We start from the raw sequence: 27,756 nt of genomic DNA, 5'->3' as shown, positions 1-27,756 counted from the left end.
GGATGGTGTGTGACGGAGATGGATGGGCTGAGTGTGACGGGACTGGTGGGCTCAGGCGACGCAAAGGGGGTGAGGATGGCATGTGTGACGGGGCTGGAAAGACGTATACGAGAGGCTTAGAAAAGCGTGTGACGGGGCCACAGAAGTGCGTGACGGGACTAGGGACCATGTTCAACTAACATTCTGTCCACTCAGAGCCATTTCACAGTCACTGTACTACCACCACCACCACTTCATGGGGACAATACTACCACCACCACCACCACTTCATGGGAGGGGGGTTAATTGGGAGGGAGGGGGTGGGTTAGTAGAGGGGTCTGACAGTGTAACACCCACACCGTAGTGAAACAGAGGTCGCCAAAAAGACATAACATATGACTGGCACTGAAGAATTACCGTCTATTTGCCACCTCAGGCCTTATCACTGTCTTCCTCCCTCTCTCAGTGTAGTATCTGCCATCTCAGGCACTGTGTGTCCGTCTATCTGCCTGTCTGTCTGTCTCGTCGTTTTTTGCTCGTGCTCTTATCACTGACCCTACGACATCTGTCACCATTTCTGTCCCTGTCAGTGTTCCTCCCGCCCCTCGTCACAGCTCCAGTCTTCGTCGTGGTGGGTGGGTGAGGGTGGGAGGGGGTGGCTATAGCTACAGCAGGAGGATAATAATGATAAGAAAACTCGGGTGTACTTACTTTGGCTGTATCTGTAGCTGGCTGGAAGGAAAAGTCTCTTACTACAAATTGCAGGTTCGGGGTAAGTTAGGTTCAGGGGGCGGGGCAAGTTAGGGTCAGGGGGAAGGGCAAGTGAGGGTCAGGGGGAAGGGGCAAGTTAGGGTCAGGGGAAGGGGCAAGTTAGGGTCATGGGGAGGGGCAAGTTAGGGTCAGGGGAAGGGGCAAGTTAGGGTCATGGGGAGGGGCAAGTTAGGGTCATGGGGAGGGGCAGGCAAGGGTAACATGATAATAGATAATGACCAACATATTTCCCCAGGAGGATGACACACACACACACACACACACACACACACACACACACACACACACACTCACACACACACACACACACTCACAGGGAAGGAAAGTCCATGAATTCTGGGACCAGATCCATTGTATTACAATGGATACAGTTTGCTGTGACCTTACCTTACTTGTATTACACAGGATACAGTTTGCTGTGGCCTTACTTACTTATACTACAGTGGCTACAGCTGATTGTGGCCTTATCTTACTTGTAATACAGCGGATACAGCTCAGTGTGGCCTTACCTTACTTGTATTACAGTGGATACAGCTAGCTGTGACCTTAAAATACTTCTATTGCAGTGAAAACAGCTTGCTGTAGCCTTACCTTACGACAGAAACTATGGAGAAATGTGACACATTGTTGGAAATACAGAGAGGCCATTGCTTACAAGATGAGACAGATACAAGTATACTGTGAGGCGATACAGCACCAGAGATCCGTAACCACAGCCGCTGGTTACAGCCGTAGGGGTTACAACGCGGTACAATGACGTATCATGAATAATCTTTATGATCAATAAAAATACTGAGAGTTATCATACATTTTTACAGAGGTTAAGTGAATGATTCGTAGTCACAGTGCGTTTTTACAATCGCGTATAAGCGACACTACACACAGCTCCCCTCACACTGGCTCTCTCTCTCCCTTCTTAAAAGGAAGGCCTCTCTCCTCTCCCCTCCCCTCCCCGACCACTGGTAGTACTACCCTCACACTTCCTTCCCCCTTTTACCCCTTGCCCCCTCTCTCTCTCTCTATCCCAACCCTACCTCACCCCCTTAGCGGCCGCGAGATATAATTGACCATAACGGAAATCATATGGCGGAAAATTGAGGAGTTTGGTAGTGTGAGGGGGTTATGGGGCTTGAGGAGGAGGACAGGGGGTGTGTGTGTGTGGTGTGTCAGGGGTGACGGCGCCCTCTTAGTTGGGGGGCGGAGAAGGGGGTGGGTGTGTGTGTGACGGTGTGTTGTCGGGTGTCCAGGAACAGCGTTTACACCTCCCCCGAGGTCTATGGGGGTTGAGGGCTGGTGTCCAAAGGGATGAACGGGTTATTTAAAGACGTTTTTGAGGGAGATTTCGTCGCGAAATTTTCGCTGGTCCAAGCGATTTTTTGACGACGTCTTTGAGGATTTTCGCGATTCCTCCTGGGCTCATAGCGACTTCAGGTGGCTTCTTCTTCACCCCTGGCGAGCATATTGCACGTTCCTGTGGGGTCTTCTGGTATACCATGAGCTGATTCCATAAAAAGCGCCACAACTGGGGTTCCTTGGCGAGACGGGGAGTTTTGGCGAGGTATTGCCGTGGGTTCCTGGGTCTCGTAGCGCGATCATTTAGCGAATCATGACACATCGTTGACCAGGTTGTGGCGCTCCACTCACCACCTGTTCTTTTAGCAATCCTCACTCATGTTTCACGGCCGCTTCTCGTTGGGGAACTTTACCGGGTCGCCAATTCCGGCGTTGTCCGAGGCCTGATCCTTGGCGACACTTTTTTTTTGGGCGTATTTCCGGCGGCTTGTGTACCGCTTCTGGCTACTTTCTTGTACGTATGTGGTTATGTCTCGCCTGCGCCTCCGTCCGTTTCGCCTGTGCCTCCGCCCGCTTCGCCTGTGCCTCCGCCCGCTTCGCCTGCGTGTATGGCTACAAATTATAACTAGCTAGAGTCTTCATAGGTACTTTATTTTGCTGATGAACTATCACAACTGAGATTAACACAAATGTGACGTATACTCTCGCCTCTTGGAGAATGAATATAACTTAGAAAATATAACTTAAAGAAAAATATCAACAGCGTTACGAGTAAGTCAAAAAGACGTTCCCAAAAATATAGAAAAAAAGAAGTCCTTCATATTCAGATGGGACACTGGAGCGGGTGTCAGGCGCTCAATTGACGCCGTAGGTAACCGCGAATGACGCTGATTGAGGTGACATCTGTTGACATGTTTTGTAACTAATCTCATAACTCCATTAGAGGGTTTGCCAACCGAAATTGGGGGGGGATATCACACCCCACCGTTCATTTCAAAATGTTCCGTTTCATCGTCAACTCATCCCACGTCGGAATATGTCCATGGAAGGTAGAAGTATCTTTTGTGGATTCATATATATATATATGTATATATATATATATATATATATATATATATATATATATATATATATATATATATATATACATTGCTATATACATTAGAGTGAGTTCTTGGATCTCTCGTCCGTCCTGGTTGCCGTGCCTGAGGGAGGCAAAGACCGGACGCCGAGCGAAGTTTTGTGGGACGGGACGAAGGGAGATGACGCGGTGGCCTGCGTGCCCTCCGCCCTCTCGGGGTTGAGGGGCGGGAGATATTGAGGGGGGAGGGGGGGGAGGGAGGGGGGATATACTGGGGGAGAGGGTAGGGAGATACAGGGGAGGGGGAGGGGATATACTGGGGGGAGGAGTGGGAGATACGGGGGGAGTAGTGGGAGATACTGGGGGAGGGTCGGGAGATACTGGGGGAAGGGGGAGATACTGGGGGAGGGTCGGGAGATACTGGGGGAGGGTCGGGAGATACTGGGGAGGGTCGGGAGATAATGGGGGAGGGTCGGGAGATACTGGGGGAAGGGGGAGATACTGGGGGAGGGTCGGGAGATACTGGGGGAAGGGGGAGATACTGGGAGGAGTGGGAGATACTGGGGGGAGGGGGAGATACTGGGGGAGGGGGAGATACTGGGGGAAGGGGGAGATCCTGGGGGGAGGGGGAGATACTGGGGGAGGGGGAGATACTGGGGGAAGGGGGAGATCCTGGGGGGGGAGGAGTAGCTGGGGTTGATATAAAAAAGAAAACGTGAGGGAAAGCCAGCCATTTACACATCATAACCAGCAGGTCTCTGTGCTCATCACCCCCTCCCCCTGACACACACACACACACACACACACACACACTCACACACACACACAAACTCGCACACACACACTTACACTCACACACACACACACAAACTCACACACACACTCAGACACACACACAGACACTCACACTGACTCACACACACACTGCTACAGCACTGCAGAGCCTCACACTGTCGTCTATAATTCTCATACTTGACCGGCCCAGCACCACGAAGCCATACTGATCCCGTCTCCCTCACTGTCAATTGAGAGGCGGCCATGGTGACGGACGCCTGTCAAATCTCCTACTCGACTGGGCTGGGGGGAGGAGGGGGGGCGAGAAAAAGAGGGAAGGGGGGGGCTATTTTGACAGCCGAGGCGAAGCAATATTCATGACACTTAATCTGTCGATTAAATGTTTGACAGATTGAGGATTAAATGAGGAGGCCCAGGAGAAGGAGGGAGGCGGGGGTGAATTCACCCTCATCACCGAGGATATGAGAGAGAGAGAGAGAGAGAGAGAGAGAGAGAGAGAGAGAGAGAGAGAGAGAGAGAGAGAGAGAGAGAGAGAGTTCATTATGTACAGAATCTTACTGAATGAACTGTGTGTGTTGTGTGGGCCAGAGGACCGCGTCGGAGGAACAATTTCTTGGAAAAGGTTTCAGGGAAGGGAAGGGAAGGGAAGGGAGGGATGGTGGTGGTGGTGGGAGGTCATCAAAAGTGTGCCACAGAGCGTGGTTCTAAAAGACCACTGCTCTTCATACTCTAATGTGAATGAACTAGCTGGAAGGACTGGACTCATGCCTGAATGTATTTGCAGATGATGCCGAGGTCATGAAGAGAGTGCACCAACTTACAAGGGGACCTTGACAAAACTTGACAACAAAATTGGAAATGATAAAATTCAACTTGAGTAAATGCAAAGTTACTGAGGACGGGACACAGCAGAAAACAGCAGGAAAACAAGAAACGAGAATCCTTTTGTGCGAGACATTTGACAGTCGACAATTTTTTTTTTCTCTTTTTTTTAAACCTCTCAGTAGACTACTTCCCGGCAAATGTTGGCAGAGTACTCAAATATGTGGACAATATTATATTCAACATATTGTTGACTTGGTACAACAGTCTGGCCAGAACTAGATTATTCCCAGGGTGGGCCAAAGCAGTTGATGTATTAGGCAAGCACAAAGGACTTGCAGGCAAGACTAGGGGTGAATGTAGTCATTTTGTGCAGCCCTCGACAGTGGAGACACACACACACACACACACACACACACACACACACACACACACACACACACACACATATATATATATATATATATATATATATATATATATATATATATATATATATATATATATATATATATGTATACGCTGATAGTCACGAGGAAAACTAAAAATGTTGTGTCACAAGAGTGTTGACTAGTACATCTCCCCTGACGATGTGGTAATATCACGAAAGTGCACTTGTGATTTTGTAGTGTTTCATTATTCCCCCTTGGCTATCTGCAAATACTAGACCACGCGCATCACTATTACTTACAGCAATAAGTATATATATATATATATATATATATATATATATATATATATATATATATATATATATATATATATACATACGATCATATCTTTATAGTCAGATGTACAGGAAACTCCTAGTATTGTGTAAGTGCTTCGGCAGATGCTTATTACCAAATACGTTCAAGCAACAGGTGTGTATGACTGCACACACACGTATATATATATATATATATATATATATATATATATATATATATATATATATATATATATATACACACACACACACACAAGCAGCTGTGATGGGTGGCGGTAGGTAGCGGTGACTGATTTTACGCAAGAACATCACGCGCGGTGTGTTTTACGCAAGACCATCACGCGCGGTGTGTCGCACCTGTTGGCTTGAGTTATGACCCCCCCGTGCATCTCCCAGATTCTCCTCATTATCATTTCCCTCGCTCCCTCCCTCCCTCAGCCGCCTCGTGGATCCTCTACTCCCTCTCCTCTTGACCGACGTTGTTGACACGAGCCTCGCGCCCAAGCAATGCGCAGCGACCACCACTGCTGGCTACTACTACTACTCCGTGTGACGACCACCCTCTTACGGGAAGCTGGAGTTCGTCCCTCTGGCGAACACGATCCCGCCATCTTCAAACACCGACCGACCGACCGACCATCCAACCCCTCCTAACCCCTAAAATTCCCCTATCCCTCCCCCCTACCTCCTTCTGGTAACCTCAATTCTTACGCCCGTCCACAGAAAATGCGACGCGACCGAAATTCGCTAAAGGAACAGATGAACTATGTCAGAAACACGAGCTCAATGGAATATAAGGCCATGTGACTACGCCACAACGCTGGATTGCAGAATTCTCTGCATTGTGCTGCGTGGAGTCCCATGGAGAGCTGGTAATTCAATCTGATTGGCTGAAAATGTAATTATGAGCTTCCTGATTGGGTGACAAGCGGCGACGACACCCTCCCCCCCCGAAACCACCCCATCCCAGGTCAGGGCGACCGGGCCATTCCCTCCCCTGAAAGGGAATTTGGGCCGTGGCACAGCCCCTAAATTTAGGGCCAGCGAAGCTATTTACAGTTCCCCACACCACGCCACACCACCACAGTCGCCCTTGACTGAGGGAGAGAAAGGACTTGTTTCCTGCGGTTAGAAACGAAAAAAGGGAGGGAGGGAGGGACGAGGTCTTTGTGGTAAAGGTTATGAGTGTGTGTGTACTCTTGAGATGGTTTACGACAGAGGACACTATGTCTTCAAGGCTGAATCAGGTCCCATGACAAAAAATATATATAAATCAACTTGTTAATAAGGATTATTTGCAGTGCCCAGCCAACCACTGTGGTGGCAGAACCAAACACTCCCCTTGAAATAGGTTTCCAAACCATTTGAACTAGTCTCCTCCATCACTTAAATTGGTTTCCACGAATATTCATATTTCGCATACCATTTAAACTGGTTTCTACATAAACGAGTTTTCTAAGCCAGTGAAATTGGTTTCTAAACCATTTACACTGGTTTTATATACTATCTAAATTGGTTTCTATACCATTCAAACTAGTTTCCAGGCCATTTAAATTGATTTCTTATACCACTTAAATTGATTTCCCAAGCCATTTAAATTGTCGACTACTGGAAAGTGCGTCACCAGGTCACCTCGTCTCAGGGCAAGGCTTCCGGCCTGGAATTTCAGGTCCACGTCTCTGGAGGCTTCTCGCCCCGAAGGGCGAAGCCTCAGACAGTAAGGGTCTACGGCACGAATACTTAAGGATCCCACGGTTTCGTAAAACACACGATTTCGTGAAACATAATTCCTTTGGGGGGTGTCATATTACTTTAGGGGGTATGTGCTTGCACAACACAACATACTCACTTGAGCGCGTGTCTCCTCGTACGAACACACACACACACACAACACTCTGTGCTACCGTGCTCACTCACAGCACTGGAAGGGAGTGACTGAAAACACTGACGGGAAGTTGAAGGGGAAAAAAAAGAAGGATCCAGGCGGTACCGAGAGAGAGAGAGAGAGAGAGAGAGAGAGAGAGAGAGAGAGAGAGAGAGAGAGTGTGTGTGTGTGTGTTAAGGCTAGATACAGTCAATGAAGGACCTAACACACACACACACACACACACACACACACGTCAACATCGGGAAAACGCACGTTCAAAACGAGTCAACGGAGCGAGTGCTAACACGTACTGAACATGCTGAGAACGTGTCGAGGTCAAATCCAAACAAGGGAAGAACGCGCTGAGAACGAGGCAAAGCCGACGCCCACACCAGTCGAGAAACAAGTAGAGAACGAGCTTGTTCAAATGATTGTCCAAGAAAATGTTAAAAGAAGTCCATGTTCTCTCCACGAATATGTTAAAAACAAACGTTCAATGACATGTTATAAATGGGGTCAAGGCCACAGAAGACCTAGAGAACAATAAACAACAAGTGTAAGAGGCGCGTAGACAAGACCCTACAGCAATTCAAAGCAAAGCCGTCAGGATCAACAAGCTCGGAAAGTTAAAGGGAATTTCACCTGTCCACCACAGACCTGAACAATCCCCGTTGTTGCCCAGACTGTGGTTCTGAAGCTTCGAACCATGACGTAATGGTGGCCTTTTGTCTGTTGTGACGAAGGTAAAGCTGTTCTCTTGTTTGTGACGGAGGGACTGTAACTTATGCTGTGACATGAGGACTACTGTTCCGTGCGATGTCGACACGTAACACACACATACACACGCGCGCGCACGCGCACACACACATACACACACACACACACACCACCCCTTGCAATCTGTCATGAAAGATCTTATTTTACTTCCACAGTCTCTCCTCCCTTTCTATCTTTCTCGATTTTCTACCGCTCTCTCCTTTTCTTGTTCTCCTTCCTTCCTTCCTTCCTCCTCCTCTCTTTCTCTTCCTTCCCACTATCTCCTCCTCCTCCTCCTCCTCCTCTTCCTTCCCCAGCCCATCGTGGCCATACTTCGGCCCTGTCGTCTCATTGCTATTCTCCCGCTGCTTCCAACCATTCAGGTCCAGCGAATTGCGAGTGACTGGGCTTATTAGAGTTTAATTTTCTTTTGTGTAAGATCCGTCCCTGTTAAAGGAAGGCTGGGGAGGGACCGGACGCACGCCCATGCTTCAGGCAGCGCCTGTCCTGATGGGAGAGAGGAGGGAGGGGCAGTAGACGCAGACGACCCACCCCCCGCAAGTCACACTGCCAAGCCAGTGTTGTTTCCCGTAACACGAATACCTTCTACCAAGACCTCAGAGGGGAGGGTGGGTGGGAGGCAGACTGACTCCTGCGTCTTGGTCCCTTCACAGAGGCGTCCTGTGGGAGGGGCGGCAAAGCCAGGGGGAAAGCGTTAGACCACGAAGCCGTGTGGGGAGGGGAATGGATATGAGGATGAGAGAGAGAGAGAGAGAGAGAGAGAGAGAGAGAGAGAGAGAGAGAGAGAGAGAGAGAGAGAGAGAGAGAGAGAGAGAGAGAGAGGATATTTGATACGAGATTCGAGGTGAGGAGACGTTTACAGTAAGGGAGTGGCACCGAGGCATAGAGGAGGGCGGTTGCTGCTTCACGGCGTCGAAAATGACGTCTTTGAAACAAGAGAAAGGGAGAACCTGGACAGCCGAGGCTTGGTCCTGGAGGAACGGTGCAAGGGGAGCGAGAGGAGGGACGGGGGGAAACGGTGCAAAGGGAGAAACAGGAGGAACGGGGGGGGGGGACGGAAACACCAATGCCACCAAGTAAGGAACGCTTCGAAACATCGAACCCCCAGTGCGTCCGAAGCCTCGTAGGATCCAAAACCCCACCAGAGCCAGACACTTCAACAACAACCCAGAGCATCAAAAAAGTCAAGAAAAGAAAAAGAGACCATAAAGAACTGAACACCACAAAGAACCCACGACCACAAAGACCTCAACTCCACAAAGAACCCACGGCCACAGAAACCTCAACTCCACAAAGAACCCACGGCCACAAAGAATTCAACTCCACAAAGAACCAGTCACTGCAAACAAACCAGGGTCACAAAGACTAACAACTTGAAGGAATCCCCGGGTTATCATAGTGACTCTTGGTACATTAAGAAAACGACTACTCAAAGAATAGTTAGTACTACTCTAAACGATCTAAATCACGCTACCTCGCTAACGCGGGAAACGGCGATCAAATATAACAAATGTAGAAGAAAAAAGTATACAACAATTTGCTTTTTACTCTCGAGCTACTTTACATATATGTGTATGAATCGTGTTCATAAGAAATGATCCCAAACACCCAGCGCATGTTGCTCTAACCTTGTCATAAAACTCATCGAATCTGTTGAGAGAGAGAGAGAGAGAGAGAGAGAGAGAGAGAGAGAGAGAGAGAGAGAGAGAGAGAGAGAGAGAGGTATGATAAAAAAAGAAAAAGGAATCGAAAATGAAAACTGTTCTTTCCATTTCGGCTTAAAAAAAATGATGGGGGTGGGGGGGGGGATACAAGGAACACAGGCAACATAAAAAGAAAAAAAAAGCCAAAAAAAAAAAAAAACTGCCACGACTGTTAATCTCTTAAAGAAAATAGTCTATCGATACCTGGTACAATTTTGTAACTATTCCACCTTTCTAAAAATGTCATAGGTATTTTTTTTTTATATCAAATTTCAACCTTTATCACTCTGAACATCAGTTTCTCACCTCGTTTTCAATCTCTTATCACTTGGTTCATAAAGCCTCCTCCTTACTTGAGTCTTTCTATCTATCGCTAATACTTCCATTTCTAGATTATCTATCGACTCAATTTACGGTCTGTCTGCCTGCCCGTCTGTCTGTCTGTCTTTCAACGTCGACGCTCATTGCATTTTTGAAGTTTTCTCCACATTTTGGGAGGAGAATTCATTTCTCCATCTGCCGTTCCTCCTTGCCACTATACCTCCTGAAACACGCTCTTCCTCGGACATCTTCCTCTTCCTCATATCGCCCTTCTCCTCCTCATCCTCCAATATCTTCCTCACTCCCACATCCGTCTCACATTCTCCTAATCTTCCTCAGGCCCCGTCTCCCCTAACCTTCTTCCTCCGAACCCTCTTCCTCATAATCTTCCTCAGACCCGACCTCTGAAATCGTCCACCTAACCCCCTACACATAATCTCCCTCAGTTCCCAACCCAGTAATCTCCCTCGATTCCTTGTCTACGTAATCATCCGCTCCCTTCAGTACCTCCCTTCTCCCTTCTATTGCCTCCACCTTCTCCCTTCTATTGCCTCCACCTTCTCCCTTCTACTGCCTCCACCTTCTCCCTTCTACTGTCTCCACCTTCTCCCTTCTACTGCCTCCACCTTCTCCCTTCTACTGCCTCCACCTTCTCCCTTCTATTGCCTCCACCTTCTCCCTTCTGCTGCCTCCACCTTCTCCCTTCTACTGCCTCCACCTTCTCCCTTCTACTGCCTCCACCTTCTCCCTTCTACTGCTTCCACCTTCTCCCTTCTACTGCCTCCACCTTCTCCCTTCTATTGTCTCCACCTTCTCCCTTCTGCTGCCTCCACCTTCTCCTTTCTGCTGCCTCCACCTTCTCACTGCATATCTTCTCCACTACCATTCCCGGGTTCTTCCCTTTTCATTACCTATTGTTCTACTGTTCTGCCGTCCCCTTCCCACCCCAGCCCATCTCTCCCATCGTGTCTACGTTGTTCTCTTCTTCTCTCCGTCAGTACCACCTTTCCTCCCTACTTTTCCACACTGGTGTTACTCTCACACCCGTTCCTTCACCTCCCCCCCCCTACACCGACGCTCCTGTTTCACCTTTCCTGTCCCACTTCCCCCCTTCCCACCTCGCCCGTCCCACTTCCCTCCTGTTCTACCTCGCCCGTCCCACTTCCCTCCTGTTCCACCTCACCCGTCCCACTTCCCTCCTGTTCCACTTCGCCCGTCCCGCCTCCCTCCTGTTCCACCTCGCCCGTCCCACTTTCCTCCTGTTCCACCTCGCCCGTCCCGCCGGGGCCTCAGGGGTTCTCTGCTCATTGGTATGGCGGTGGCGAAGCCCTTGCCTCCGATAGCACCCGCCCGCCGCCCAACTTTTCTATTGAATATTTTTCAATTGCAACATTTCCACCAGGTTCCCCTTCCCCCTCGACGGTGGTGGTGGGGGTGTGTGGGGGGAGCGGAGGGCTGGCGGCGCCCCTGACCGCTACCGCCTCCCGCCAGCCCTCAAGGACTCTGATCCTTGCGGCAGGAGTGCCTAAGGAGGTCTTCGGCCTCCCGAAGGCCTCTCCTCGTACGGCCCAGTATCGCAGGGCGTCTTGGTCCTAACAGAGGAAGGTAATTCCAATACGTCGCTACTTTTCCTTATTAGAGAGCCAAGACTTAGGGAGCCGAGAGACTTCTTACTTGCAAAAGGCCCTAATGGACAAGCTCAGCGCACTCGAACCCCCGGGTCCCCACTTGCCACGAATGTAGATCAGAGCCCAAGACTTTAATCCACGGAGGAGGCACCAACACACCACCACCCTCATTCAGCACTTGGCTGCTGCTGAGCACTGTATCTATCATACCTCCTCTATCCCAAGTCTTGTCTGTGAATGTGGAAAATGTATAATGAACACGAAATAATCCAATCTAAAGGTTCAAGGCTGCGTGAAGATGAGGGAGGGTGTGGTGAAGAAGAAGAAGAAGAAGAAGAAGAAGAAGAAGAAGAAGAAGAAGAAGAAGAGCGGAGTGAACATGAAATGATCCAGGACAGGGGTCACATGCTTTGGCCTCGAACACACACTACTCAAGATAAGGTTATCATGAACGTAAGCTGGGAGATACTGAAGATCGTGTGGAAAAAAGAGAGAGTATTTTGATGAATAGAAGAGTGAACACAACTGACCCAAGCTTGAAGATGAAAAGATAGCGAACGTGAAGGTGTAGCGATGATGATCTATATAACAGGGAAGGTGAGGGTGAGGTGAAGATGTGTCACGAGGTGTGTGTGAGTGTGGGCGGGGTGGAGGGAGAGGGAAGTTAGCAAAGACGAAGGTTTAGTTAAGATAGCGACCTTTATGACCTAATCACCAAAACAATAATAAAAAAGCTGCTTTCTCCTAATGCTAATATATATATATATATATATATATATATATACATAAATGGTATTGCATGCTGCAGTATCATGCATTATTCTGGAAGTGTATTGCTAGCAACACCTGCGTGGTTAGCAGTACATCACAGCTCCAGGGAGAAAGAAATAGAAATGAATGGAAACGCACGGTGCTTTGGAAATGCCGAAAACATTGGTATTAACATCCTAAGGTCAAAGGTTGTAATTCACATAGGCTCCCTTTTTACATAGGGGCAGGGAGGGGCCTTACTCAAACGACAATCAAAACTACGACTTTTGGCTCTTTATGACCTTCGCTTCTCTTACATGCTGGGAAGTACCTGTGTGAGATATACGGTTCATCAGCCACCTGACTCCCTCCCTCTTGAAGATGCTATCAAAGAGACTCGTTTTATTCAGGTAGTAAGGCGTCTTGAGGGGTATCGAGTGTGTGTGTGTGTGTGTGTGTGTGTGTGTGTGTGTGTGTGTGTGTGCGTGTGTGTGTGTGTGTGTGTGTGTGTGTGTGTGTTGGGAGGAATCTTGTATACAAAAGTGTGACGTGAGAAGACATGGAATGGCAGCACTGCTCACGTTGTCCACGTCTGAAGGGAAAAAAAACTCTCCAGCGAGGTTTATGCTTTAGGTTGGTGTTGGTGATACTTGGCGCTATTAAGTTCACAGGTCGTAGGTCAGGAGGGCACAAAACGAGGGGGAGGGGGGGGGAGAATCGGGTCAAAGGTCAGAAGAAGAAGGAGGGCGGGAGGGGGTTGGGGGGTGGTAGGTAAAGTGGTCAGCAGAAGCAACGGCGGAGGGAAAAGAGGATGGGGGAGGTGGGAGGGGGGGGGGGGAGATCCCAGCAGAAGCAGCAATAGTAGTCATGGGGCGGGGGGGGGGGGCACAAGTCAGCAGGAGAGGGAGGGATCAGGAGAGAGGGAGGGGGGGGTTTCATAAGTCAGTAGGAGAGGAAGGGCAGGACCTGGAGGAGGAGGAGGAGGTCGGTCAGGACCTCCTCAGACAACACGGGGACCAAACCCCAGCCGATGGTGTCGGGAGGAGGAGGAGGAGGTTATCTCTAAGACCGACGCAAGAGCTCCTCTTCCTCCTCCTCCTCCTCCCTCCTCCTCGAGAGTCAGCGGGCCCTGGTGATCTGGTGAGCACGCTGGCTTTTACCACCTACCACACACACACTCCTCCCTCCACCTGGACCCTGGCTCGAGCTCTAGACCAGGGTTTCGTCCAATGTCTAGTCTATCGTCCCACGACGAGGCAATGACTCACTCTCTGATAACAGCCAGTCTCTGTGGTACGCAAATATTTCTAACGACTGTGACGTAACTCCTACTATACTACTGCGATTACCACTACCACTACTACTACTACTACGACTACTACTACTTCTACAACAACAACTACTGCTACTACTATCAAAAGGACATCTGAATCTAAATATCTACTTCGCCTCTGCGTCTTCGGCGGGAGTCCCCTCAACCCCAAGTTCTTTTCGTCTCCTTTGTTGACGCTCGGCCCAGACTAGCCCCCCCCCCCTCATGCTGACCAGAGAACCTCCCTTCCCTCCCCCTTAGCTCTCTCTCTCTCTCTCTCTCTCTCTCTCTCTCTCTCTCTGTAAGCAGTTTCCCCCCACAAACCTGACTACACGTACTACTCCAGCTCTACTGTTTCTTCAATCGATGAACAGTGTTCTCCACTATCCTCAATGAACAATGTTCACCAAAATGTCATTATATTCAATCGTGTCTTTCCTCTTCCCCGAACATGTTCTTCAGCATCCTATTCACCTCCGCGTCCTCTCCCTCTGTTCAACCCTATAATCTCTAACTTTCCCCCTCCCCCCCTCAACCACCGCCCCGCCCGCCCTTTATCCTCCCTGTGCGCGGTTGTAGGGAGAGAGAGAGAGAGAGATAGAGAGAGAGAGAGAGAGAGAGAGAGAGAGAGAGAGAGAGAGATAGAGAGAGGGGAGAGAGAGAGAGAGTCTCTCTCAGTATGCTGGTCACATACAGCTCCTGGTTGGGGCTTCGTTAGGCGAGCGTGCGTCGGAAGTACCGGGCTGACGGTGGCCCACGGTAAGTAACTTAGCGCCTTCTGCAGGGAGGTCCTCTCTCTCTCTCTCTCTCTCTCTCTCTCTCTCTCTCTCTCTCTCTCTCTCTCTCTCTCTCTCCCCGCCCCGCCTCGCACGCCCTTACACCCAGTACTCCCGTACCAGGTACTGGCACACCCTAGTACACCCGCGCCAGGCATCGGTCCATCCGCTCCAGACATAGTTACACCGAGTATACCTACGCCAGGGATAGGTACACCCAATACACCCGTGGCAGGCAACGACTGACCCAGTACACCCGCGCCAGGCACCGGACATCAGGCATCAGGCAATGGGACACCCGCGGTTGTCACCGATACACCCAGGACACTTGCGCCAGGCATCGCTACACCCAGTGATACACCTAATACACCACACATCCCATCCCTACACTACGAGTAACAACCAACGTACACACAGGTGGTAGTAACAAGCCCAACAGCTTTACACCTTCACCCTCGCAGCATCTACACCCAGTACACACACACACACACACACACACACACTCAAGGGCAAACTATCCAACACCCAGTTCTCCATACCTGGACACACAGTACACAGTCCACCAGAACCAATACACTCTCAACATCCTAACGCTACCCTCCTCTTCCTTCTTCAGCACCCAGTACACAAGAAAGCCTGTGTCCTTAACTGCTTACACCTCCAGGATACACCAGTACACCAAGTCGCCTTCACAACCCAATACCCAGGGTGTCGAAGGACACCCACCACGGCCTATACACCTAAAGAGGACATCTGTGTAGCGAACCGATGTCTATGTAACGCAGAAGACCTGATGGTCTGTGACGAGGTTATCTGCCGGAGGACAGTAATGGCAGTACATGGGAAGGACAGATAACAGAAGACCTGATGGTCTATGACGAGGTTATCTGCTGGAGGACAGTAATGGCAGTACATGGGATGGGTAGATAACAGAAGACCATGATAGCAGATGGTATCTTCACGTAACATTCACACTATTCATCGCGTCACCGTTCGTCACAGTCCCGTCACGTCATGTTACCATTCCGTCACGTCACGTCACCATCACGTGACGTTACCGTCACCGTTCCGTCATGTCAACCGTTGTAACACAGGGTTTGCGGAAACCCAAGGTCATCCAGTCCACGTCGGGCCCTTACTGGCTCCTAAGCTGCCTCGCAACAACATTCCAGGGGGTTCGAACCCTAATACACGAATGTGAGCTTTGCATACATACAAACGAGCGAGCAAGCAAGCACGCCGCAATGGGCAGTAGCTCAACCGACACTGCAAACACGGAACGAAAGCACTCGCGTGCACGCAACGCACGCAACGCACGCAATGCACGCAACGCACGCAACGGGCCTTTCATCGTGCGTGTGGAGGAAAATAAAATAATGTGAGATCCGGACATAGTAAAGGGGGTGGGGAGGGAGGGAGTGGGGGGGTGAGGCAGTGGTTGGGGGGAGGGGAGGCGCGAAGGGGGGGTGGGGGAGATGAGGGGAAAATGGAAGGGTAGGGGAAAGGAGGGAAGGGAATGGGCAGGGGTGGTAAGAGGAGCAAAGCACCGGTGAGGGAAGGGGAGGATATAGCCAACAGTATAACACGTAGATATGTCAAGTTACGAGCACAGGGGGAGGAGAAGAAGGGGGTGCTATAGCAACCTCCCCCCCCTATATAAAGTGTTTCATTAACGTATTCTATCATATATATATATATATATATATATATATATATATATATATATATATATATATATATATACACACAAAGAGACGGTGCAACGCGAGTGTAAAACTCCTTGCCAGTAACATACATGTGGTAATCACACACCCAGCTCAAAATTCCATCTTTTACAAACGATCTCATTCTAATATAAATATTTGTTATTATGTCAAAAAAACATTCTATCGACGACGCTAGATTTCGTAATGTGTTCACGTGACCTGCCGTTGTGTGACGCGACCGTACACACACACACACACACACACACACACACACACACACACATATACATACACACACACATCTGGCTTAGTCGTGTGTGTGTGTGTGTGTGTGTGTGTGTGTGTGTGTGTGTGAGAGAGAGAGAGAGAGAGAGAGAGAGAGAGAGAGAGAGAGAGAGAGAGAGAGAGAGAGAGAGAGAGAGAGAGAGCATCCGTCACTCCCACGCGTCCGGTTTGCCCAAACAAGCAAAGGCACAAGTGCGCGCATGCACGCACGCACGTCCAGTCAAGCTGGCGGACGGTAAATGATAAAAAAAAAAGATCCTTCAACTCACAATACCCTGAAGACATAAGGCCCGGCCTGCATCATCTGTTCTCTCTCTCTCTCTCCTCTCTCTCTCTCTCTCTCTCTCTCTCTCTCCTCTCTCTCTCTCTCTCTCTCTCTCTCTCTCTCTCTCTCTCTCTCTCTCCCTCTCTCTCTCTCTCTATATATATATATATATATATATATATATATATATATATATATATATATATATATACGCCATATAGGAATGGAGTAGGGATGTGTTGAAGACAGTCGTCCTTCCCTATACGACCCTCTAACACACACACACACACACACGCACACACACACACGCACACACACACACACACACACCCCCTTCACCCCTGGTCGCACGCTATATATACTACAATCTATATCCCCAACCTCACTGACCACACCCAAACCCCCCTTTTCTTCTTCTTCTATAATTCCCTTACCTTCCATACCAACAGGAGGAAGGGGGGAGGGAGGGGGGGAAAGAAAAGAAAAAAGAGAGAGAGAGAGAGAGGAGAGAGAGAGAGAGAGAGAGAGAGAGAGAGAGAGAGAGAGAGAGAGGCCCCTCAAGTCAGCGCCACCAGGTTTGTTCTGCCGTGGGAAATTGTCGCCGTCGAGGCTGGCATGCCAATGAGGACCTGGCTAAGGGAATTACTGTCTGCCTTCACTACTGCTCCCTCCTCTCCCACATGGTCCCTCCCTCGGCCACTCCCTCCCCGTCCCTCCCTGCCTCATAGATCATCTCCCTTGTCTCATTCCTCTCTCTCTCTCTCTCTCTCTCTCTCTCTCTCTCTCTCTCTCTCTCTCTCTCTCTCTCTCTCTCTCACTTCGCCCAAACCACCCCTCCCCCGAGCCCCTACAAGCCTACTGGACCCCTCTCCAACAACTCCCTCCCTCCCTCCAAGCCCTCCCTGACTAACAGATCATTTCCCTTGTCTCCTTCTTCCCCCCCCCCCCTCCCTCCCTAGGCCTCCTGGACTCCCCCTCCTAACCTCCCACGTTATCTCCCCGGCCTTCTCTCCATCCTCCCCACCCTCACTCTCCTCCCTCCTTCATCTCTCTCTCTCTCTCTCTCTCTCTCTCTCTCTCTCTCTCTCTGTTCCCCCCCCCCTTCTCCCAGTCCTGATAGATTATCTCCCTGGTCTCCTGTCTCTCCTAGCCCTGGTAGATTATCTCCCTGGCCTCCAGTCTCTCTCCCAGCCCTGATAGATTATCTCCCTAGTCTCCTGTCTCCCTTCAGACCCCTGAACTCTGACCTCAAGTCTCTCTCTCTCTCGGTCTCTCTCCTTGCTCGCGCGCTGCCTCGCCTACCTTCAAAGTTTCCACACGTTATCTCCCTCTCGAGTCTCTCCACATCCCCTGCCTAACACCCTGTCTCTCCCACACACACACACACACACACACACACACACACACACACACACACACCCTACAACCTCAAATTGCCAAAGCGGTTCCCTGACTTACGTACATATACATCTGGCCTCGGCATTTCTCCCACCACAGTAACTCTCTCTCTCTACCTTAGTTTAGGCTTTGACTCCTGGTCGTAGGTCCTCGCTGGTGGCCAAGCCTACTCTCCGGCCAACGTAATCTTCCTCCTTTGGTACTTCCCGTTCTCTACGCGTGTCCAAGCCTTTGGTGATGGGATCCTATTGTATTTTCGAGAAGGAAAATTCTTGCATCTGACTTGGCTCTCTTGAAGGGTTTGAAAGGTCAAAGGCCAGAGCATCATATTCAAGGGTCGCACTGTGGTGCTTAAGAGCCGCAACTAGTGCTCAAGGGCTGTACCGTCGCGCTCAAGGGCCGCACCGTAGCGTCCTCAAGGGCCACACCGTCGTGCTCAAGGATCGTACCGTCGTGCTCAAGGGCCACATCGTCGTGCTCAAGGGCCACCCCGTCGTGCTCAAGGGCCGCACCGTAGCGTGCTCAAGGGCCGCACCGTAGCGTCCTCAAGGGCCACACCGTCATGCTCAAGGATCGTACCGTCGTGTTCAAGGGCCACACCGTCGTGCTCAAGGACCACACCGTCGTGTTCAAGGACCGTACCGTCGTGCTCAGGGACCGTACCGTCGTGTGGCAAAATTTCAAGAAACGTAGAACCCCCGTCCATCAAGTATCTTAATCCAAACCGTGAATAGCAACCTCCCTATGGAGCTAGCATCGTCACCACTTGACCCACCGAGTGTGAAGACAGACCCGCACAGGAGGTGTCCCAGCTGGGGACGTCCCCGAACTCAACTCGGAAAAGAGAAGCGCCGGGGCAAAACAAGTGCTAATTACAAGGGAGGGATTCTTTGTTCTTCTGAAGGATATCTGGCGAAAGGGGGACAACTGAGTTACGTTAATTTGCTTAGTGTCGACTGGGGAGGTAAACACACCTCCTCCCCCCACACACACACAAGATGTAGGGAGGTCCCACGAGTGTTCAAACTCCCCTCCTCCTCCTCCTCCTCCTCTACAGTACAAACAAGTAATTACGACATACAGGTAATTACATCCTTTTACAGTGGCGGAGGTTCTTAAAAAAATCTTATTAGATTCGTCTGAGATGGGCGGGTCATCGTTACAGAGGCCTTCGTCATCCACGCCCTTAAATCCCGTGTAAGATGAGCGATGAAGACACAAACACACACACACACACACACACACACACACACAGACGATCTCACAAAATGCCAGACGAACACACTGGCCAATACCAGCCTGGTGGATGATCATTACCATAGCATTCACTGGCAAGGCAGTGCTGTCCAGATTTTTTTTGGTGGGTCGCTAATCTTAGTAAATACAATTTGACCTTAGCCCTTACGGGACGATAGTCTCATAGCACTGTAATACTCCCCTGGCCACCGGGAAAGTCCTACGAGGACTGCAGACTCCTAGGCGATCTATTGGGCCGTCCTATATACCCTACAAGGCAGGGTCTAAGACGATATATAGGGCGGCCCCTACTTACCCTACACGGCAGGACCCTAGACGATCTACAGGGCGGTCCTATATACCCTATCAAGCAGCCCCATACCTTTCATGAGGCAGCCCTATACCTCAGGCGATAGCCTCATAACCCCCAGGGGTCAGCCTCTGCATCAGCAGTTACAGAGGCCACACAGCCAGGGTTAATGCAGCCAACCTGCCTCCTACATCTCTGTTACATAGGTTATGGCACTCATGAGGTCCTCATACCTCTGCATCATGCTGTGGAGGTAGCAGTTAAAGTCAGTTAAAGTCCTCTCTTTCCCTAAAGTATCAGATCGGAACATTTTCTCCATTCCCCCTTTCCTATAAAATGTCCATGGCAGTATACCGTTTGTTTACTTCATGGTGTTCCTTCTCAGCTGTGTTCTCCTGCCGGCTGGGTGGGGAAGAGCTTTCTGCTTTAGTAGTTCGTCTCTGTATGTAAAGATTGATGATATAAATCTAAGGATACTGTTTCTATACTCCAGCAGATAACCTCGTCATAGACCATCAGGTCTTCTGTAATCTGTCCTTCCCATGTACTACCATTACTGTCCTCCAGCAGATAACCTCGTCACAGACCATCACGTCTTCTGTTATCAGTCCTTCCCACGTACTGCCATTACTGTCCTCCAGCAGATGACCTCTCAGAAACCATCAGGTCTTCTGTTACCTGCCCCCTTCCCTCGTCCTACGCGAGGCAGCATAGGCCTCCACTTGGGGGTCTCCAGCCACAGTCAATCACGGTTGGGTGAGCGTCCCTCCCAAAAGTTGGATGTGTGCGCGAGAATAATTAAATTAAGTGAAAGACTTGGTTTGTTACGTCCCCCCCTGGCGACAACTGGGCGGGGTCGGGTACCAGGGAGGTGGATAGGGGGACGAGGGAGCTGGCAGGGAGGGGAGAGGCGTATTGGAGGGACTGGGAGATCATGTGGAAAGGGGTCAAGGGGATAGGAGGACGATTGGGGATGGAACAGAAGATGGGGATAGAGAATAGGGTACAGGATGTGTTAGACGGAGGAGCAAGGGGATAGGAGTAAGTGGGTGAGGTTCCTCTTCCCCTAACTATCCTCCCCAAAGAATGGGGTGAAGCCCTCCTTCCACAACACCCCCATTATCACGCAGAGTACAGTGAGAAGCCCCGCCTTTTCTACCACCCCTAGAGTATGGGGTGGAACCCCTTTTCTCCCTACGACCCCAGAGAACGGAGTGTGGCACCTTCTTCCCCACCTCCCTCAATAGGGAAGGGACGAAGCCCTACAACCTCTGTAGCAACGATGCAGATGGAGTGAACTCATTGTGATGCCTCTTAGCATTTCTTTTTTTTTTTCGGAAAATCAGAATAGTTTATATAGAGAGCAACGACAGCTGTTAAATAAAGCCTGGGGTCAGTGTCTGACCCCAGGCTTCATCTTAGGTCAATCATCACCCATCTCTGGCCTCCTCTTTTTCGCCACCATACCAACCCCCTTAAGCTGGTTATCGCCGTCCCTTTACTACCTACCCCCATTAGTTGGCATTGTCCACCCCTTACCATCCCCCTAGCTGGCTTTGTCCACCCCTCACCACCTCCACGAGAGGTCTAGTCCTTTCCTCCCCTCACCTCCTCCCCCATGCTAGTCCACCCCCCTCTAACCAACCCAAACTGGCCTCCCCTTCCACCTCTCCATCCATCCATCCTCACAAACCAAAACGTTTACCTGAAACCTCCCTTAATCACATGGACCTAATAATACCAGTTGGTACAACTGCCATCAATTGGCAGTAACGAAGGAATCGCTGCAATTCCAGCGAGACCAGATCGTCGAAGGGAGAGGAGGAGGCGAGAGAGAGAAAAAAAATCGTATCTTTACGGGTAAAGTTGGCTCTTTTTCACCGGGTCAACTAGTTAACTTATGTCCTTTTTGGCGACGGCCCCACACCATGCCTCTGTTGGGAAAACGACGAACGGAAAGGATCCAGATCTATGCTGGCTGAAGAAAAGGGGAGGAGGAGGAGGAGGAGGAGGAGGAGGAGGAGGAGGAGGGAAAATGTATCCAAAAACTAAGCTTCTATAACTAAATCATAATATAGAGATTCTATCCAGAGCCACAAACTAGGGATCGTTTCACCATCCACACACACGACGTCGAGGTGTAAGCACTCAACATTCAAGAGGTCTTGATCAACGAACACAGAAATAATTTGAGATATGAAAACCCCACTCGTGGTGGAGATGGTCTGGCCAGGTGACCGGTGCATCATCATCTGCCCTCCTCCCTGGCCAACACATCGACCTGGCTCGAAATCCTGTAGCGAGAACTGAGGCCTCGCGAGCTCGAAGCTTCGACTGACCCGGGGGACCCACAGTCGTCCTCCGTCGAGAGAGAGAGAGAGAGAGAGAGAGAGAGAGAGAGAGAGAGAGAGAGAGAGAGAGAGAGAGAGAGAGCAACGCAAGACGACAGGCCCTGAGGAGTGGTCCACGTCAGTCCAAGCCCCTCAGCTCTTAGGGCCTCAGGAGGAGGAGGAGGAGGAGGAGGAGGAGGTGCAGTGGTATCTGGTGCCTGGTGAACGTCCTCTCCCTTGGGTGGCGGGGGGCAAAACACGCCACCGGGAGGAAATTAAGGACCCTGGTGGCCAGTGTGTGCGCTCCCTCCCTCTCTCCTCCCCTCCTGCAGGTACAGGAGAATGGAGACCGGTGGAGGACGAGAGGACGTGTGTGTGTGTGAGTGTGTGTGTGTGTGTGTGTGTGTGTGTGTGTGTGTGCTATCACCAGGATCGTTGTTTATGGGGAGGGAGGAGTGCCATCCTTGGGGAAGAGTCTGGGGGGAAGAAACGGGTCTGTTGTACTCTGGGGATGGTGAGTTTTCTTGGAGGGAAGCACACAGCTCACTGGGGGGAAGAAATGTCCACATGTAAAGCAAATACGGTTCTCTGGGGGTAAGGCATGCTGCATAGTAAGGAGAGGCTTCTCTGGGGGAGATGCATGCTGTAGAGTAAGGAAAGGCTTCTGTGGGGAAGGTATTCTGTCCAGTATATCACACGACCTCCACGTACACGCTTCCAACAATTACAGACAAGAGAACGAAAATTTTAGCCCCTTATTTCAGTGGATGTCTAGGATTGGGAGAGAAAGGAGGTTTGGACTGCGAAAGGTACAACGGGGAAATATTAGAGTGATGGACCTACATACGTGTAAGCTGTAGGTTCTTACCATAATGTGTGTTGATGGTTTAGTGGGTATGTGCCATGTTTTCTGGTGCTGAAGGGAGAGGGAGAGAGAGAGAGAGAGAGAGAGAGAGAGAGAGAGAGAGAAGCCATCTAGCGGGAACCCACAAAGGAGAAGACGCTCTGAGGGGCGTTAGAAGCCACCAGTCAGGAGTTCATGACTTCACTGGAGACGGGGACATTTTTCCCTTATTGAGGGACGCGCTGCCTGCAGCCTCCTCCCCCTGTACACCAGCCGACCAGCGACATCGGGATACGAGACCTGCTTACATATATACACACACGAGGCTTGGCAGAAACGTCGATAGACGATCTGAAATGCAAGGATTTTCATCCATCAGTTCCTCGCGTCGTCTACAAGAGACTGATGCGTTGTACAGCCAACACCACACCTGAAGCTGAACTTCAAAGAGACCCCCTTCCCATTTCCTCTGAAGTCGGTGGTCAACAATGGACGTACCTTACCCCTCATGCAACATCCATTCCTCTCTCTCTCTCTCTCTCTCTCTCTCTCTCTCTCTCTCTCTCTCTCTCTCTCTCCCTCTACCCCTTAAGATTTTCCCATTCTTCCCTCGCGCCACAAACCCTCCTCCTCATAACTCCATCCACTCACCACCCACCCAACCACTCCCCTCCTTCTCCTCATGCTACACACAACCCCCCCCCCCCCCTTTCTCCTTTCCCCTACACCTCACAGCTGTCACAGTCAAAGGAAAAACTGTTTATCCATCAAGTTTTAGCCTACACAGTGTGTAGGGGGCGGCGCCAGTCCACGGGAGGCAGATCCGACGTTGTAAGAATAATAAAAAAAAAGAGAGAGAGTCGGATAATATATGGATCTGGGGCCAAATAGGGGATTTGGGGAGTAAATAAGACGACAGGTCGTCGGACACAGGCCAAACACACTCCGTTTACTCGATCCTCTTTTGTCTTTTTTTTTCTTTCCTCCTCCTCCTCCTCCTCCTCTCCATCTCCCCACAGTATTGACACGTCCGTTCCCGTATCAGGCCATGATACGGACGCTGTGGGGCGACCGCCGACGCACGGAGAGGCTCCCTCCTCCTCCTCCTTCTCCTCCGCCGATGGGAAACTGCCCACATTGGCATAAAAAGATGAGGGACGTCATAAAATATGAAATAAAGGACCAGTGTCCAGCCAGTTATACAATTTTCCCAAATTATCCCCATAAAAAAAAGTTTCTTTTTTTTCTACGAATGCAAGACGAGAGAGAGAAGAGAAGAGAGGCCCCCCCCTTTTCCCCTCATTGAAAACTGACCCTTACGTAGGGGGGCGAGAGAGGGGATTATATCGGGAGCGACAGGTGGCGTTCGCGACGCAAGGCACACTGGGCCCTCCGGACCAAATCGTACAGATATTCCTTGATAAAACAAGGATTCCCGTTCGCTAATCCCATTCCGGGCCGTGTTACATGAAGAGGAGGGACCCCTCCCCGCACCCACCTTATCTGGGAATATTAATACGCTACTCTGGGACTCCCAGCGGAGGGAAATTGGAGAAAAAGAGAGAGAAATGTGGAAATGAGGCATTGAATAAATATTGGATTATATGGCTTTCCTTGTTTTGCTTGGCGAGTGCCGCTGTCGAAGCCGCTGTCGCCGATGACGACCAGATGTGCACCCGTCGTCCCCTCCTCCCTCCTCCACCTGTCGTGTGCTGGCAAGAGCACGACGCTCACCGATCTGGTTGGTCCGAAACTCTACTGGTTGGTCCGAAAGACCATTGGTTGGTCTAGAAGACCACTGGTTGGCCTTCCATACCAATGGTTGGCCCAGAGGAGCAGTGGCTAGCCGGGCAGACCACTGGTTGGTTCAGAAGATCACTGGTTGGTCTAGAAGACCACTGGTTGGTCCGGTAGAACATTGGCTGGTTCAGAAGAACAGTGGCTGGTTTGGAAGACCACTGGTTGGTTCAGGAGACCACTGGTTGGTACAGAAGACCACTGGTTGGTCCGGCAGACCACTACACATCTTTCAGACACTTGGTGAAGACCAGAGTGGGTAGGTGGGGGTCATATACCTCGCATGACCTCTGACATCACACATGTCACCGCTGGGGAAAAGAAGTACCCAGTCTTTGTAAACCCCCGGCACCCAAAAACTGCAAAATGGACCAGTGCCAAAGGGTACCAGAGATTCAAGGACCAGTACCAACGAGTACCACAGATCTATGTGAACGTGTACTAGAGAACACCAAAAGGTATTCTTGAACCAAAATTACCAGAAAGCTACAGGACTAGTACCAAAAGAGTACCACAGAGTCCTACCCTATCAGGAGAACCAGTGGAGGGGGGGCCATATAGAAAAGAGTTTTGACAGAAGCCAACGTTGTTGTGTGTCCAGCTGTGACTAAATATGGGCGAGGATGATGCGACTGGTGCCTGGGAGGGTATGTGGAGGAGGTCTCCCAGCCAGCCTGCCTGCCTGCCTCCCTCCCTGCCTCCGCCAGGGCGATGGACGGACGTCGGTCAACGTCAGATCATAGTCCGGGGTCTCTCGGAGATGACTTATCTCGAGGGTCGACAGGGAAGGGAGAGAGAGAGAGAGAGAGAGAGAGAGAGAGAGAGAGAGAGAGAGAGAGAGAGAGAGTGCATGGGCGGATCATGAGGAAGGGGATTAAGTAGGTGAAGATTATGAAGGAAGTTTGGAGTGAGAGGGGAAACCTCGTGAGGGAAGGGATGGAGTGTGAAGGGGAGTAGGGATGATCGTGAGGGAGTGAGGGTATGGTCGAGTGTGACAGCAGATCGTGAGAGAGTGTGCCATTTGTATGGCTGAACTTGACCACATAAATGTAAGTTATCAAATAACTCCACAAAATAAATGATTATCCTTGAATTGTCGAATCATCATCACCTTCTCTAGTTCCACAAATTTCACCATTTTCTATCTTCAAGATTTTTCATTTCGATATACGCAAAAACAAATGTTCGTCCGATTCTCGGTTGAGAATCGAACCTGTGTTTCGTAAGGCCTTGACGAGAAGTGATCCTGTGGCTCAGCATTACTAGCAACGATACGAAGATAATACTAACACTATGATATTAATAATGATAATCATAATAATGATAGTAGTAATAATAATAATAATAATAATAATAATAATAATAATAATAATAATAATGATAATAATGATAACTAATAATAATAATGATAATAATAATAATAATAATAATAATAATAATGATAATAATCCACTTCCACTGACTATTCACAGCTCAGAATGCAACCAAAAATATCAGGCCCTCTGAAAAGGGCCATCATTCTACCAAGATCTCCAGTGAGAAGTGAAGAAGAAAGGCGTCCCCTCCTTCCCTCCCCCTACCAGATTTCAGACCATTCAGAATGACATGAAAGGAAACTTTTCGACTCTGTGAAGCAGACGAAGAGTTCGTCTGACCCAAGTGCTGCTTTCTACTACCTCGTCTGAATCCTTCCTTCAACCAGAGTCTCACTCACGAACTCCAAAACACATGATATCAAAACCTCCATCCACCAGAGACTTCCATCACTACGTGAACACACAAAATCCTTCAAGTTCCCACGCTTTCCTCCCTATCCCCCTTCCCTCTCCTCCCTATCTCCCTCTTTCTATCCTTATTTGTTTTTTCAAACCAGGAACATGTCATCCGCACTGGACGACGGCGGCGAAATCGTTCGTGTGAGTAGGAGGACTACAAGAGTGGCGGAGCTGTTTTCCTTACCTTTGAGAGACTTGTTGTTCGAGATGTGGTCGCGTGGCCATGGCGGGTCCCCGTGCAAGGTGAACTCGCGAAGCTTGAGGTAGGAGATGGTAAGGCGGATGATGGAGGCCTTGTCCAGCTGGGAGGTGATGGCCGGGGGAAGCGGTAGCATCTGCTGGCGGGATCAGAGTGTTAGGGTGAGACACAGCTAGGTACGGGTGGAGTGAGGTTACACACACACACACACACACACACACACACACACACACACACACACAACACACACACACACACACACACACACACACAAATAGTTACCCCTACCTTGCTCTTAATTTCTTTTACTAGTTAACGACTTTTACTATTATTTGCTTTTAAGATTAGTTGACTAGTTACTATCATGACCTTAGTTATATGTAATATCTGTAATACCTCAACTACATATTTCAATGGTTGCTTTAATGCAACAAAACCGTTATCTATCTATTCAGTATCTATTCAAAATGCATTAGATGAGGATCATAAATGTGCAATCCATCTACAGACACATTCAACCACAATTACATCCAGCCACAATTACATCAAACCACAGCCACGTCCATGCACAGCCACGTCCCACCACAAAGCGACCCACTCACCCAGACTCCACTAACACAAAGGACAAAAAAATATCTACATATTGCCCGCACGACCTGAATATGTCAGGTTGAAATGAATATGTGGAAAATATGTACAGGGAGTCGACGCTATGTATCATCACCGTATGTACAATGCATGTAAAATATGTCTGTATGTGAATGCGATTATACACTATTGCTCTTTTCTTACTATGATAAATACATCCCAGAAAATTTATGCACCGAAAACAATAGCCAAGGGTTAGAAAATATGAACGAACAATAGGAGATGGAAAGGAACGCAACAGGGACAGACAGTAATAGATCCACAGATTGATTTGGAAATAGCGTTCAGATAAGGACGTGATTGTCACAACAGAACAACCACAAACAAAATAACAGAACAAGAGCAACAGCAGAGACAAACGCACTGAATACATGCAAAG

At 49.7% G+C, this 27,756-nt stretch overlaps 1 protein-coding gene across 14 annotated transcripts in view; it reads right to left on the bottom strand.

Annotated features, from left to right (window-relative positions):
• The window catches only part of trh (PAS domain-containing protein trachealess), a 1,040,091-nt gene that overhangs the window by 48,364 nt on the left and 963,971 nt on the right, over positions 1-27,756 (bottom strand). For 7 of the 14 annotated variants that reach the window (XM_071674540.1, XM_071674542.1, XM_071674545.1 and 4 more), the window contains 2 exons: positions 26,715-26,868; positions 691-711 (listed from right to left, as the gene is read on the bottom strand). In XM_071674540.1, coding sequence (XP_071530641.1) covers positions 691-711; positions 26,715-26,868 — 175 coding nt within the window. The remainder of the gene's footprint in view (positions 1-690; positions 712-26,714; positions 26,869-27,756) is intronic. The other 7 variants (XM_071674541.1, XM_071674546.1, XM_071674552.1 and 4 more) reach the window with 3 other exon arrangements.

The sequence above is a fragment of the Panulirus ornatus genome, chromosome 20, assembly GCF_036320965.1.
Source record: "Panulirus ornatus isolate Po-2019 chromosome 20, ASM3632096v1, whole genome shotgun sequence".
NCBI lineage: Eukaryota > Metazoa > Arthropoda > Malacostraca > Decapoda > Palinuridae > Panulirus > Panulirus ornatus.
Note: the sequence above shows the minus strand (reverse complement) of the source record. Positions and strands in the feature narration are given on the sequence as shown.